The sequence below is a fragment of the Podarcis raffonei genome, chromosome 10 (genome assembly GCF_027172205.1).
Source record: "Podarcis raffonei isolate rPodRaf1 chromosome 10, rPodRaf1.pri, whole genome shotgun sequence".
NCBI classification, from domain to species: Eukaryota; Metazoa; Chordata; class Lepidosauria; order Squamata; family Lacertidae; genus Podarcis; species Podarcis raffonei.
In genome coordinates this window covers 70241938-70257369 of record NC_070611.1, presented here as the reverse complement: position 1 = coordinate 70257369, position 15432 = coordinate 70241938, and the positions used below count along the sequence as shown (strand labels likewise).

Sequence of the window (15432 nt, the reverse complement as noted above, 5' to 3'; positions counted from 1 at the left end):
CTAGCTTCATATAAACACCAGCAGTCACCAAAATACCTTTGCTGCTATGCTCCTGCTTCTGGGAAAAGGTTGCCTTTCTTACATTAATAAGTCTTTCCAGAATTAATCATTGTACATTAGAACCAGCTGGAGTGTTTTGAGTGATAATGAAACCTGTAACAAGCCATCTTCAGACGTCTTTGCCAAACAATAAGGGAATTAAAATTTCAATTTAAATGCAGAGGTTGGAAACACGCTTCAGTGGCAAAATTACTTCAATTAATGTGAGTGGAATACAAAGAACAGACTGCAGAAATGTGATGCAGCAACCAGAAATTATGCCATTAATGCGCTTGCATCAAGCCCACACAATGACTGCAAAGGTCTAATTTAGACTGCACATATCACAGAGCTACAGGCAACAATATTTATCAGCTCTCCCATTTCAACACATGAGATATCAGTGTCTTTGTTGGATCATTTTAGGCTTTTGATAAGCCAACAGCTGTTTACCTTGAGGACGAAGGACAAGAAACATTATGCATCCCTGACAGTTTAATAATTATTTTATACACCACTCAGATCATACAATGAAAGAGAATGGAACTACCCAACAGCTAGAGCACAATTACCACATCTTTCTAATGTAGAGACAGAGGTAGGCTAAAGAAGGCTGACGCCAAGGAGCTCCACTCTAGAGGCATTTAACACACTGATGCAGCAAAAATTATCTGTGCTATCAGAAAAAAGGGGTTGTAAGCCTACACTGCTGAGTCAGTAGAGAGCAAGAGCATTTCCACAAATCAGAGAAGTCAGTCCACTATAGCACCAAGAGATAAACTAGTCTGAAGTCTGCCTCACTTTTCATAGAATCATAGAATTGTGGAATTGGAAGGGACCACAAGGGCCATCTAGTCCAACCCCCTGCAATTCAGTTATCTTTTGCCCCACGTGGAATTTGAATCCACGACCCTGAGATTAAGAGCCTTATGCTCTACTGACTGAACTATTTATTTTTTTAATTTCATAAAATTTATTCACCACCTGATTATAAAAATCCTTGAAGGAGTTTACCAAAAGATAAAACAATAAACTTGAGGGGGAGGAATCACAACTGTACTTTAAAACATACAAAAGTTAACATACTAAAAACTACCTCAACTTTCTAAGCATCTGGGTAGGCTTGTCTAATCAATGTTTTTTAGCAGGTGCCAAAAAGAGTACAGTGAATACGCCTGCTTGATCTGAATAGGCAGGGAGTTCCAAAGTGTAACTAAACAATTGAGTTCTTACAAATGCTGTTATTATGTGGCACATGTAGCAGTGCCAATTATGCAGAACAAGTGGGCACATGTCCGGTAAGGCGATATATAGCTACGAAATGCATAATAGTTAATGGCTGTGGACTAAGACCAGGACTTGAACGTGGAAGATCTGCATTCCACCTAAGCAGTCTCACTGTGAGATGCAACACAACATCTTAATAGCTTCATAGTTGAAGGGAAACAGCAACATTTGGAAAGGAACTTTGGAAATTAAAAGTGTTATTTAATAAGGAGTAAACCGAAGATGTCAATTGTTGACTGGTCACAAGTAACACCTCAGGGCCATCTAACATATTACACAGGTTTGCCATCAAGGGTACCCTCAACAAAGACTTCAGCCAGTCACTGTTCACTGGTCAGTGTACTATGATCAAATGTCTCCAAATCTGTGTCAGTTGCAGTCACATATTGCATTATTAGCTGCACATTTTTTAAAGTATTTCCAAAATGAAATGGCTGGAATGACCCTCAAAACTGTTTTTTAAGGAGAACCCAAAATTAAATAATTTATCTGATGCTTTCCAATATGTCAAAAGCTGACCGTGCTATTGCTGCTCTCTATCAGGAAGCTGGGAGTTCTTCAGCAATAATTTTGAACAGACATGTGCAACTTAAATTCACATAACAGCAGTGATAGATGATCTTTAATAAGGCACTGACACATATGGGATAAGCAGAGGTTTAATTCTTTGAGCATCATATTCTTTCGAATGCTTTGAAAACAAAATTAGGAGGACAGGGCAAGTTAATTTAGCAGAGGAAGGGAGCATCATGCCAGGAGAAAACAGGAGATGTGAACACAGAGGGGCAAATTGAGTAAAGAGGGGAGCAAAAATTTGTGCACTCAAATTACTACTTTTCCCCTTTTCACAAGGATACCTGCAGCACGGAGGAACTGGATCATCAATAAAAGGTTTACTCCTCAATGGCCCATGGAAAGCACGAGATTTCTGATCAACCACAACAATCTAGTTTTCTACAATAACACTAGACTTCTTCCATACTCATTAAGGATATCACTGAGGGAACATAATTACAGAAAGCCTGTTGCCTAAATATATCCTGAGTTAAAGGCAAATACTGTTCAAATGAGGATCTTGGAACAAACAAGGAAAGCAACAGGAGGGACAATGCAGGGACAATGCAGATGTGATCATTGCAGAAGAGGAGTCATTCTGAAATTACAATTATGGCAAAGTGAGAGGTAACAAAATGGGAAAGTCTGTAATAGTCTATTAGAGTGACACCTGGAATATGGACACAAGTGAGATAGAAATTTTTAAAGCAGAAACAGCAGCCAAGGGCTGAGAAGGCATGAATCAAGGTTAAGGACACAGGGTCAAAGTCAGCAGAGTTTTCAAAGCAACCAAAGAGGTTAATAGACTGAAGATAAAAAAAGGAGTGAGTGACAGAAGAGGGCAAATGAGACAGGCAGAGAGAACAATACAGTAGGTGAGTAAATGGCAGATCTAATTACTCAGACCCAGATAGCAAATCTAGCAGACACTTATCGGACAGCTGTCTGTCAAGAACCAGCTATCACCTCTTACCAGCATATCCGTGGCCGTGAGGTAGTGCTTGCTAGCCATGCACTGCTGCAGCTTCTGGGGCACTTGCTTGATGTTCTCAATCTCATCCAGCAAATTCAAGACGTGCTTGTGCTCAATGCCTTCAATCCACAACTTGCGCAGCTCATCCCGCTTGCAGTGCAGAAGCATCTTGCAGGAAAGCAAATTCTCCTTGACCTGGAAAAAAGACACCACAGCAGCTCAAGTGAATCAACAGACTTCTGGTTAGAGCAAGCCTGCCCATGTCAAATCATAGTACTAACATATACATTAATAGAGATTTTGGTTCTATGGTCCAGTCCTTATATAGCCCTAAAGGAACCACCATGTGCACAAGAGGGAGGTATGAGCAGGCTTGGGGGGAGACCAAAGTTTGCAAAGGTACAAAAAGGCATTGGGGGGCTCTCAAGCAGGGGGGAGACCCTCCAAAACATCCCTGTAACTAAGCATGCCCATTGGTCATGGAATACTGAGTTGTGGTCCACACTACAGAAAACCAAGAGGGAGGGTGAATGAAATGGAATATCCTGGAAAGAGTTCAAGCTAGCCGTGAGCACTCCACATTACAACATGATTTTTCAGGCCCCACATGTAAAGTATATGAAGGCCATCAAGGTTGACTTGCCACTACAAATTAGAATTATCTACGTATCAGCCTCCACACTCCAGACCACGATATGCTGCAACCTAGACTAACAGGGAAACACACACAATACTTTTTTCAAATCTATAGCCTGCCATTCCAAGAATGTTCAGGGTAGGTAGCAACGGATTAAAAACTGCCAGCGATTATGGATTAGGTGAGAAAGGTGAAACCAATGGTTGGCTTAGTTGCCCTTACGTCAGAGAGACGGGGCAGCCTTTGGTTATCATTGCCCAAGTGCCTCCAGTCCTAGACAGGCAAAACAGGCAAAGTCCAGATGAAATGGGGAGTTGAAGCAGTGGGAGTCTAGGAAAACAGAAGCTCAGAGTGACCTGAGATGGCAGCAGACCAAGGACCAAGGAAGTTTTAAGAAATGATGGGTAGGAATGTAGCTAGATAGTTCTTCAGAAAAATAGAGATGGCTTCCATTTCGAAAAACAAAATTACTTTCTAAAATGAGGTCAGAGGAAGGTTTCGAAGAAGGAGAGAAAGAAAACAAAATAAGAAAAGAGTAGAGATGCAGAAGTGATGAACTACACATCAATTTATAGCCTGAGGCTGCAAGCTTCTGGTCATAATTGAATTACAAAAACCTGAATGAAACTGTTAAAAAAAACATTATGTTAAAACTCTCAACCTTAGATGCAGATCTCTCAACCCTTCTCCCTAAAGCCAGTCTACACAGAAAGATTTATGATACATTCTTACTTATGCTTTAGCAAATTTTCATTGGAAGGATTTAAAACACACATAAACACCAGACATCTCTCTGCAAATTCCTGCTCTCCAAACACAGATACAGTCAACTGACTTCTGGAAGCAGCAGCTATACATTGGTAGATCCCCAACATGGTACAAAAACTTTTTCTTACAAACAGCAGTGAACAGCAAAGATGGTTGGTTGTGTATGTGCTGCTTAAGAACAGAAGCAGAGTTCTTAAAAATTAATTAAGTAGCAGCAACACAATGTACATAGCTAAGTAAGAATTAGTACTAAGCCCAGCTGAAAGCAATGGAATTGATTTCCCTAACTTTTGTTGGATTATGTCCAATTCCTTCTAACTCAGAAACTTCAGTTCTCCCCCTTCTGGTCTTGCATAGAATGCAGATTTCCCCCTCTTTAACAGGTGGCTGACAAGCAAGCAACACCTCCCGAGTGGGGTTGTTATCAGTAGGCGGGAAATGAAACAGGTTGAAGCACAAATATGGAGACATGTCGATGCACAAAAATGTGTTTTAAGGGAATCTGATCTCGTACACCTCCACACTGCTGCTGCTACGAAAGCCTGCAAAATGTAGCTTGCTTTCAGTGGGAAAGGCCAACAATAAAAACAAAAGTTCAGAGCTTTTCCTTGCATTGGCCAGGATCCAGAGAACTACACTACTTCCAGAGAACTACTCTACAGTACTAGTTTTATACTCACAAGAGGTGAACCATCCCACATGGCCAGCTGCTTTTAACACTGAAGGAACATGCAAAGCCAGATCATTGTTAGCCAGAGGACTCTGCTATCTAAAGCAGACTTGGGACTGGGAGTCACATATCCCACTCAACATTCCTGAAGTAGTTATTTGGATTCTAGCTACTGGATTTTACAGCAAGGGTGAGTAATCTCCCACTAGATGTTGTTGGATTCCAACTTCCACCAACACCTCCTAACATGGCCAATGGTCAGGGGTGATGGGTGTTGTAATCCAGCAACATCCAGAGGACCACGGGTTCCCTACCCCTGGATGCCACTATAGCACCAATCATACAAGCCCCATACACGTAACAGAATGCTAAACCCAAATGCCCACACAATACTAACGCATAATGGGAAAATAGGTCCAGAGATCAACCTTAGAGCTGCTCAGGAAGTTCTCTTCTAAGCTGGCTTCAAAGTTTTGCACCTTAGCCGATGCCAATCAAGACTCAGGTGCCAATTCCACAACTGCAATGAATGTTTTGAGTGGTGTACAAACTGTGGCTTCATTTATGGAAAGAAAGCTTAAAGCAGTGGGGGCCAACATTTTGTTAAGTGTGGAAGAAGTGGACTAGGAACTGTGAAGGGATATCAAGTGGACTATGAAAAGCAGCCACCATTGTTCTCTTAACAAATATTAATCAAAAACAAGCTGCTTAAAATAGCAATCACATCCTTCTTCTGGCTAGCTACAAAGAATGTGCTTTGATATGTTTGGAGGTATGGTCTTCAAGGAAAGCACGCTCAGAAGGCAGGGAGGACTGCTCTTCAAGCAGCCCTACTTAGCCCTACAGAGGCTGAAATTGCCCTCATAACAACAGGAGGGAGAGCGAACCCTCACAACAAGGGCTGGAAAGCTAGCTATCCCAACACTCAAATTCCACATCATTTTTTCTGACCAGGGAAGGACCTCTTTCTCACAGTTATACTTTCGGATTAGGACTGTATAAGTGGTGCAGACCAGTAGGTTGACAAAAATGTCTGCAGAGCTTCTCTGAGTTAAATGTAGTATTAAAACGTGTGTGGAGTAGGAAAGAGTTTGTGGCTGTGAGATTTTGGAGAAAATGTTTTCTTTTAAATTGCTTGACATTCTTCTTGAGAGAGCTATGCCCCAGTAGCCCAGACTCCACTGAGTGTTGTGCTATTTGCATCCTTGTTGCTAGTAAGAGAAAATTCTGAATAGGAACACAAGTTTTCTCAGATGTTGCCTTTGGTGATCTGAGGGATCATGTCCCTAAGCAAAAAATGTTGAGTTCTGTTCAAAAGAAAGCCAGGTGTTATAATAATTGCAAAGTACGACAATATTTTGAACTATTTAACCAGTGCTTTGAAAAAAATGTTTTCTTACTCATATTGAAATACTGTCCCTCAATGATGCCAAACTTAAATTCACAAAATGTTTAGGGATATGTGTACACCTGCGTCCCCTCAGAAAAAAAGCACTGAATTTAACCAGTTCACAGATCACTTCCCCCCACCCTGGTTCTAAAACTTAGACGCTAGACTAGAGAATGCTTTGAACAAAACATTAACCGTTAGCTCTTAGAGACATGGTTCGAAACTCTCTCTCATACACACAACTACTAACCTACCTCTCAAGGCTGATGAGCAAATTAATAATGTAAGAAAAGATTAATAAGCCTCAATGACCTTTGGGTGATAAAGCAGTGTACAATTCTAAAAAAATTCAAAAGGAAAGAAAAAGCTGTATTAGAGTTGTTTTCAATCCCAAACCAATCGCTCCAAGGACAAAGGCAGACAAAAAAAGTCTGAATCAAGTATATATTATGATGGAAGAAGTCTCTCCAGGTCTATAAAATCTGTCACCTTATAGCTGTGAGGGCAAGACAGGGGACACAAAAACGGTAAGACTGCTAATTTAACAGGGCAATCAGGAAGAAAAAGGAGGGAGGAAAAGAAATCAGACCTAGTATGCTGACTGTCACTTCCCAAGAGGTTAAAGGAAAGCTCCTTCAATACATGTTGACTGAATCTAATCAGGAACAGTAAATACCAAAAGGTCCTTCATCCTCTGTGGTTATTTTAAGGTGGTATCTCAAGGTCACTACGCCTATACATTTGGTTTTGACCTGTGCAGAGCTTAATTGTATTGAGTAAGCCGGGACTATGGTTTATTTCAAATTTCGTGTAATTGATCTCTGCCTTCACAGAGAGCTGAGCTTTGTACATAAATCCCTGAAATGAACTCCCACCCTTGGAAGGGATCAGGCTAGCCTGACTCCTCTTTGAAAATACTAAATGAATTTGAAAGTTCAAAAGGGTTGCCATTCACAGTCTCCAGAGGAGTGATGCCCTTCTCTTCACAGACTGCCAGTTTGAAAGGAGCCCTCCACTCTGCCTGGGAAGCAGGACATTCCATTCTATGCACTATATGCTCAGCCCAGCCTTTACCTACCCAGGTACTCCACCATGCATGCCTATGCCTCCAGACAGGGTTCACTCCATTCTGCACACCTGTATATACCCATCCATCTGCTTTCTGCAATGTTTATTGGTTTTCGGTAGGAATCACAAGCAGATGCAGAATCTCACAATCCTATTCCTTGTTCATAGAAACCGATGCACATATATGTAAATGCAGACACCCTAAGCTTCCAGGAAGGACTGGAGAAATACTGCCATCACTATTTAGCAAGGTTGTGTCACATTTTTATTCACAAGCCCTATTGAGGCTGAAGAAGTAATTCTACAATTCTAGAAGCCACCACCATGTTTTTAAAGAGCTGGATGATAATGTGCCTGAGCTGAAAAGTCAGGCCTCCTGAACTATTTGGGTAAACATGCATATCAACTTCCCACTGCGGCGGGAAGATAAACAGCGTTTCTGTGCGCTCTGGTTTCTGTCACGGTGTTCCGTTGTGCCAGAAGCGGTTTAGTCATGCTGGCCACATGAGCTGGAAAGCTGTCTTTGGACAAACGCTGGCTCCTTTGGCCTGAAAGTGAGATGAGCGCCACAATCCCATAGTCGCCTTTGACTGGACTTAACTGTCCAGGGGTCCTTTACCTTTTTTACCTTAAACACACACTCACACAAGTGTATCTGAAGTCTATCTGAAGAAGTGTGCATGCACACGAAAGCTTATACCAAGAACAAATTTAGTTAGTCTCTAAGGTGATACTAGACAATGAGCTCAATGAGAGATATTTCCCAAACAAGGCTAACTCTGCTCCTTTAAAATTAATGTTAGGCAATAAAACCAAAAGTTTAAAGATGCAAGACATGTTCTTGCACACCAAGGTATGGTTCCTTCCATCTTATGAATCCCAAAGCTCAACCCAGGACACAAAAGGTAATAATGAAATGGGCAACTTCCAACATATGTGTGGACTCTTTCCCACAATACTGAGTAGCCACAGCCCACCTGACAACTCTTAAGCCAACGTAAGCACCGCTCACTGGTCTATAGGAAGTACTATTTTAGAAAACGCTGCCGGTTTTTACACATGCCTGTGATATGCAGATCGGTTCCATGTTGATGTTTTCAGTATAATTCTTAACCTTTAAATTCAAATGAATTATGAAACAATAACCAAGCTAAAATTTCTTCAGACACGATCAAAGTATTTCAAGCAGCTAGCAAGAAAAGCAGAAGTTCAAATTCCTTGTTCAGTGATTATCCACTGGAGAGGCTCTGCGCACAAATAATATTTGCAATGGTGAGGAGAAGGGCCTTCCCTATCATAGCACCTACTTTGTAGAATTCACTCCCTGGGAAAGTTGGCCCTAAATAGTTTCTGCTGCCAAGTAAAAAAAAAAAGTTCAAGAAGCCTTTTCTGCTCTCTGAAGGCTGTTGTTGGGGTTTTTATTCAAGGACTGGACCTGCTACTGACTCTAGAGCTGAGTTTTGTGTTTAGGTTGGTTTTCTGAGTGTAAAATTTCACATTGCGACAAAAACGTTCCTTGTGTGGGTGGAAGAAATTCCTGCTCTCTGGCTTCTCCTCCACCACCAGCCCACACCCACAAAAGCCAAGAGTCGAGATCAAGAACAGAGAGCAGAACCAGTAGAACAGGCAAGGGATGAGGAACAAAGAACAAGATCAAAACACAAGATCTCCTCACTCAAGCAAAGCACCACTGAGACAATAACCAGTCTTATACTCCTTTCCACCCAGGAAGAGCCGATGTCCAGCCTGGGCACAGTTAGTCCTAGATAAGCAGCAGTTTGCCACATGAAGCAATGTTCAGAAGCTCCTGATGCTTTATTGCAGTGCTGGATAACAGAATCCGTCTAGCAGGCCAGATCCTGAGCTTCTTCCTGTTGGCTCCCTTGACAAGTGGGCAGAGCTGCCTACATGTCAATCACCTGATTCACCATGACATTACCAAAAGAATTGGGAGACTACTTTTAAGTGTGCTTGCTAGTCTTCCTTTGCAGATGCAGTTTCTTATGAGTTCAAGCCATGGCTGCAAAGGAAATGTGCTGTTGCTGCTGTTAATTAAATTTATATATCACTTTTCATTTGAAGATCACAGGGCTGTTTACAATATAAAAACACAAGCCAGGGATGTAAAGGAAGAATCAGGAGTACATTTACAAGCATGCCCTCAATTCTTCTTCTGTTTACCCATGGTTTAAACTTTCCAGCACCTGACAACTTACAATATCAGACCCAGGAAGGTAGGCCTGGTCAGTCTGGGTGGGTGAATCTCTAGGGCTTTACAAGCCTATTTAAGCAAGCAGACCAAAGCATTGGGACTCACTCCTGAACTGAATAGGGAATTGTGTTGATTTCACTATGATTAATGGAGTGCTTCATGATTTGTGTAGTGCATATAACTCTGGTTACTTGTAAAAACAGAACAGCAGGTAAATAAGTAAGTAAATTAAATCCAGGCTTGCACTGTGTGGGAAAAACCAAATGCATATTGGCAGAAATGAAGCATTTTCTCTTTTGCACTGCACAGCCCTTCACCTGCTTGATCTTGTTGCGCGAGTTGGTGATGCGCTCCGTGATGCTCTGGTAGGTGCGGATGGCAGTAGTAAGCTCAGTGTAGTGCTGAACAATCAGCTCATCCAAATCATGATCACACTTCTCGTATGCTTCTTCCAGGCGACCCTTCTCATTTTCCCTGTCCTCAACATCATCACTGGTGGACAGAGTCCTAAAAAAAAGAAGAAAAAAAGCAATTGAAGAAATGGCTTCACAGCACAGAAGGCCTCCATCCTGGAAAGCTGCCACTACTTTATTGTTCCTTATAATTCACTGAATATTATTTTCAGATCACAGACCTGCACGCAGACGACCTGTCACTAGCATCACACACTGCATAAGCCAGAGGTCCTTTAAAATCCTCATTAGCTATTGTACGAAAGGACTAATGAGGTCAGCACTCATCGGATCTGAAAAGACCTCCCACCATCATCACCTGTGTGCATCTTATTATAATTTATGTATTCATTCTTATCCTACTCCGTCTCATGATTTCAGGGTTTTATTAGCCCTATTATGTGAAATGGAAGGCTCAATATCCAGCAAAGAGTTCATATTGTACAACAGATAATCAGATCCTGGGGAAACAAAGGGGAGAACAAAGGAAAGCCTGAATCTGTACCCTATATTCAAGCATGCAGAAAGACTTTGGAGCAAGTGGGGCTGATGAGACAATTTTAGGGGCCTTCACAGATACAGGCGTTCTCTTGTCATGCGGAAATATATTGCAAATGCTAAGAGCCCACACATGCCTGCTCCTCCCTAGCAGTCTCATTGCTACCATACTGGTTAGTTTCAAACCATTAAAGACTGTCCCTATCAGCTTAATTATTAGGCATGAACTTTCAAAACAAACATAGTTTCTGAGTAGAAAAAATGAACATAGGCAGCATATTTATTTTGTCACAAGACTAGACAGCAGAGGGCTTTTGCTGCCTACATGGTACTGACTGTATGTAACAACATACAAAGTGCCTAAGTGACTCTTGCACTGGTTGTTGTTTTTTTCAAATTGAATCTCATTATTTCAAAACCTCTGTAATGATTTTTCCCCTCCCCAAAGTTCACTATGATCCTGAACTTTTGGAACTAGCAGTGGCAGCAGGTCTCAGCTATTTCAAACAGCTAGAATTTTCTCCCACTATTTTTTAATAGAATGTCAGAACAGTCCTGGCTCTCACCTTTCTGACTTGCCAATAGCCCATGTGTGGAAGCAAAAGTGTTTGTCTATTTCCTTTTCAAGGTCTGCTCAGATAGTTTTGAGCAATAGGTCAAGTGGTTTGAAAGGAAAATCACTGAAGGTCAACATAGCTCTCCACTCTTGTACAATTTGCCTTTCAATTTTGAACTTGTTGAAACAACTGAAACTATGCCCACCTAAGGCTAGGGCCTCAGCTATACAGCTGTAAATAAAACATTTTAAACGTGTTGTAAAGTACAATATGCAAATGTGACACTAGATGGCAAAAGTGAGCTATGGCAAATTCAATGTATTTTTTCAAAATGTTTTTTTAAAAAGCATTTTCACGTTTTTTATATGTGTGTAGATTTCACCTCTGGCACACTGAAGAAGCACAGGAGAAAGTGAGAATGAATTACAGTCAAATAATAAGTCCTCTCTTTTTCTGGAAGTAACAGTACCTGCAGAAGAATAAATGGAAATGGGCCTATAATAATTATATGGATGAGAAGACAGAAAGGAAATTATTTCTCAAGTGCGCCCAAAAGCTTTCAGTACAGACACTGGAAAGAACAGTGAGAGCAGAATGCAAGACCTTCTTAATAATAAGTCCCAAATCAGAAATACTCAAGTGCACAAGCCTCTTTTCCAAAGTGATGGCTTTGGACCTATCACATTCGTAAGAAAGCACTGATCAGAGAACTTAGAACATTAAAAATACCAAGAATATAAGAAACATATATAAATAACTGCTTAACTCATGCCTCTAAATGCTGACCAAATGAAAGGACGACTCACATCTGGATAATCATCTATTGTGTCTTAGCAAGACTTAAATAGGAAGTAAAAAAAGCTGTGGAACAAGTGTCAATAATGTTTAGCTACTGTTGATGTTGTTGTTTAGTCATTTAGTCGTGTCTGACTCTTCGTGACCCCCTGGACCAGAGCACGCCAGGCATTCCTGTCTTCCACTGCCTCCCTCAGTTTGGTCAAACTCATGTTGGTAGCTTCAAGAACACTGTCCAACCATCTCATCCTCTGTCGTCCCCTTCTCCTTGCGCCAACAATCTTTCCCAACATCAGGGTCTTTTTCAGGGAGTCTTCTCTTCTCATGAGGTGGCCAAAGTATTGGAGCCTCAACTTCAGGATCTGTCCTTCCAGTGAGCACTCAGGGCTAATGTCCTTAAGAATGGATAGGTTTGATCTTCTTGCAGTCCATGGGACTCTCAAGAGCAGCCTTTCTCAACCTGTGGGTCCCCAGATGTTGTTGAACTACAACTCCCATCACCCCTAGCTAGCAAGGCCAGAGCTCAGGGATGATGGGAGTTGTAGTCCAACAACATCTGGGGACCCATAGGTTGAGAAAGGCTGCTCAAGAGTCTCCTCCAGGACCATAATTCAAAAGCATCAATTCTTCGGCGATCAGCCTTCTTTATGGTCCAGCTCTCACTTCCATACATCACTACTGGGAAAACCATAGCTTGAACTATACGGACCTTTGTCGGCAAGGTGATGTCTCTGCTTTTTAAGATGCTGCCTAGGTTTGTCATTGCTTTTCTCCCAAGAAGCAGGTGTCTTTTAATTTCGTGACTGCTGTCACCACCTGCAGTGATCATGGAGCCCAAGGAAGTAAAATCTCTCACTGCCTCCATTTCTTCCCCTTCTGTTTGCCAGGAGGTGATGGGACCAGTGGCCATGATCTTAGTTGTTTCGATGTTGAGCTTCAGACCATATTTTGCGCTCTCCTCTTTCACCCTCATTATAAGGTTCTTTAATTCCTCCTCACTTTCTGCCATCAAGGTGCCCATTTTTTTACACAGGGAGGGCACTTTCAAACAGGCATCTGACTCTTGAGCAACATTTCATAGTAGCATATAAAGCATGTTATAAAGGAGGAGGAAGCCTTCAATATATGTAGGAGCTGAACAGTCACCAAAAGAATACAACAAAAACACACGTTTTCCTCTTTTCTTTGGCAGGAGGAAGTTATGAGTCTCCTGATTAGCGTCATCAGCATCCTGGATCTCCTCATTAGCACTATTAATATATAGACCAGGCAGAGGGCTTTTCTCAGCCTGAGAGCCACATTCCATCAACAATAAGCTTCTGTGGACGGACTTGGATGAGGCAGAGCAGAGGTTAGCAAACTTTTTCACCAGGGGGTTGGTCCACTGTCCCTCAGACCTTGTGGGGGGCGGCCTATATTTGCGGGGGGGCGGGAATGAACGAATTCCTATGCCCCACAAATAACCCAGAGATGCATTTTAAATAAAAAGACACAGTCTAGTCATGTAAAAACATGCTGATTCCCGGACCGTCCACGGGCCAGATTTAGAAGGTGATTGGACCAGATCCGGCCCCCAGGCCTTAATTTGCCTACCCATGAGGCAGAGGTAACAACTGCATTGTTGCAGCCTCTTTTCTTGAACTGAGAAGTGTGCAGCTTGATCAATGGGACTCAAGCCCAGTTCTTCTCTCTATAGAATCCTTTAGACTGTAAGGAAGGGAAGCCCCCCACCCCCCAGTAAAAAGCACTACATGGGAGGAAGAAATGGCTTATGCATCTTCCAGGGCCCATTTCCACCACTGCTCCCATTAAACTATGAACCTTTTTCACAAGACTCTATTTTTATTAGTCCACAATATTTTGTTCCATATTAATAATTATCCTTCTCCTCAATAATAAAAATCCTCCCTCAATCTAGCTGGGAACCATTATTATTATTATTATTATTATTATTATTATTATTATTATTATGACAAACGTTTTTCTTTACATTCAGACTGTTACCATGCTCTTTTCAGTCAGAGCCTAGCAAAAAGCCTCCGAAAAAAAAATCACCAGGTGTGCCATTATGATCCAAACATTATGTTCCTTCAGAGCAAGGCAAGAGATACTTAATATTCTCAGGACTCTACATACATTCCTGCTGAGATTGCAGAAAAGTAAATGAAGGGAATCTGAACACTCACTGTGGTCCCATTAAAATGTCTGTTGGAGCAAAGTCAACAAAGTGTTTGCAAAGGAGGCAGGGAGGAGGAGAAATGAAGTGTTTGCCCTAGCAAAAAAAAAACACCAAAAACTTTTCTGCTTTCAAACTTCTGAAAACACTACTGCAAACAGAAGGCAGGATAATAAATACATAAATATTAAAAAGCTGGTGTATATTTCAACTTGATCTGCTGGCAACCACGCACCTCAGAAAATAATAAGCTATACTGCATTAATTACCTAGATAAAGGGTGGGCAGCCTTCAGGCTTCTGGGATCTATGGGGGGGGGCATTATTAGAACCCGCAAAAAAACTCACCAGCAAGTGGTTCAGAGGTAGCACCATTCTCTTAGAATTAAGTCCAGGAATTTGCTTTCAGTATCAGAACTAAGCTGACAGTCCTGTCACACAAAAATCCACTCTTGGTTTTTCCTCCAAACCTTCATGATCCCTCCAGCCCGTGGGGCACATTCCCTGACACCTGCAGTGTCCTGTTTCCCACCCACCCACTCTCCTGAAATTAGGCTTGAAAGATACCTACAGTATTGTTGTTTTCTCAAGCCCAACTGCAGCATAGGTGGAGGAGAACAGTAATTTCAGGGGTTGCAACTGGAATGTTAAGGGCCAACCCTTTCTTTACAACAGTGATTCCCCTCAAAACCATCCCTCTCACACTCCAGTTAGGTAATTGCTGATGGGCAGGGGATGAGTGTGCAAGGGTGCAGAGCATGCACAATGTCCACAACAGCTTCTCCAGTTTGCAAACCTGCCCACAGGCCTAGAAAGACCATGCTAGGGGATGCCAACTGAATTTAGAAAGAGGGGGAGGGCTTTTTGTTTAAAAAAGAAGAAGAGGGGGGTTACTATTCTTAAACAACAGTAAGTCAAAAATCTTGAAGATCTACTACAAATCACTCAAAAATCTACCTTATGATAACTAGCAACGCCATTGTTCTACCAATTGTCACTTTTTCAAAACCAGCACCGCATTTTCCAAAAGGCATCATCTCCTGCAGCTCCTCTGAGAGGTTAACTGTGTGTTCATATTAAATCTGCCCCTCTCGGACTAGATCTGGCCACAAAGACAAAACAACATTGACTATGCAATGCCAGCCAAAGCAGGATAGTATATTGAAACTGTATGCAATGGAACTTATATTTCAGAAACACATTTATTTGCCACCCTTCAGTTTCAAAACTATCTCTGGCATGTACATAATGAAGTCAAGTCATGTACAATGCCCTGCTAGTACATTATCTAAATCTAGGACCTTGCTCCATTCAGGCAGGCATTTAAGTCCTTTCTATTTAGGCAAGCACTAATCA

General features: G+C 41.7%; 1 protein-coding gene across 1 annotated transcript in view; it reads right to left on the bottom strand.

The window, feature by feature from the left end:
• EXOC4 (exocyst complex component 4) overlaps positions 1 to 15432 on the bottom strand; it is a 356086-nt gene that overhangs the window by 322106 nt on the left and 18548 nt on the right. The window contains exons 2-3 of the mRNA XM_053405737.1: positions 9917 to 10106; positions 2855 to 3049 (exon numbers count right to left, since the gene is read on the bottom strand). Coding sequence (XP_053261712.1) covers positions 2855 to 3049; positions 9917 to 10106 — 385 coding nt within the window. The remainder of the gene's footprint in view (positions 1 to 2854; positions 3050 to 9916; positions 10107 to 15432) is intronic.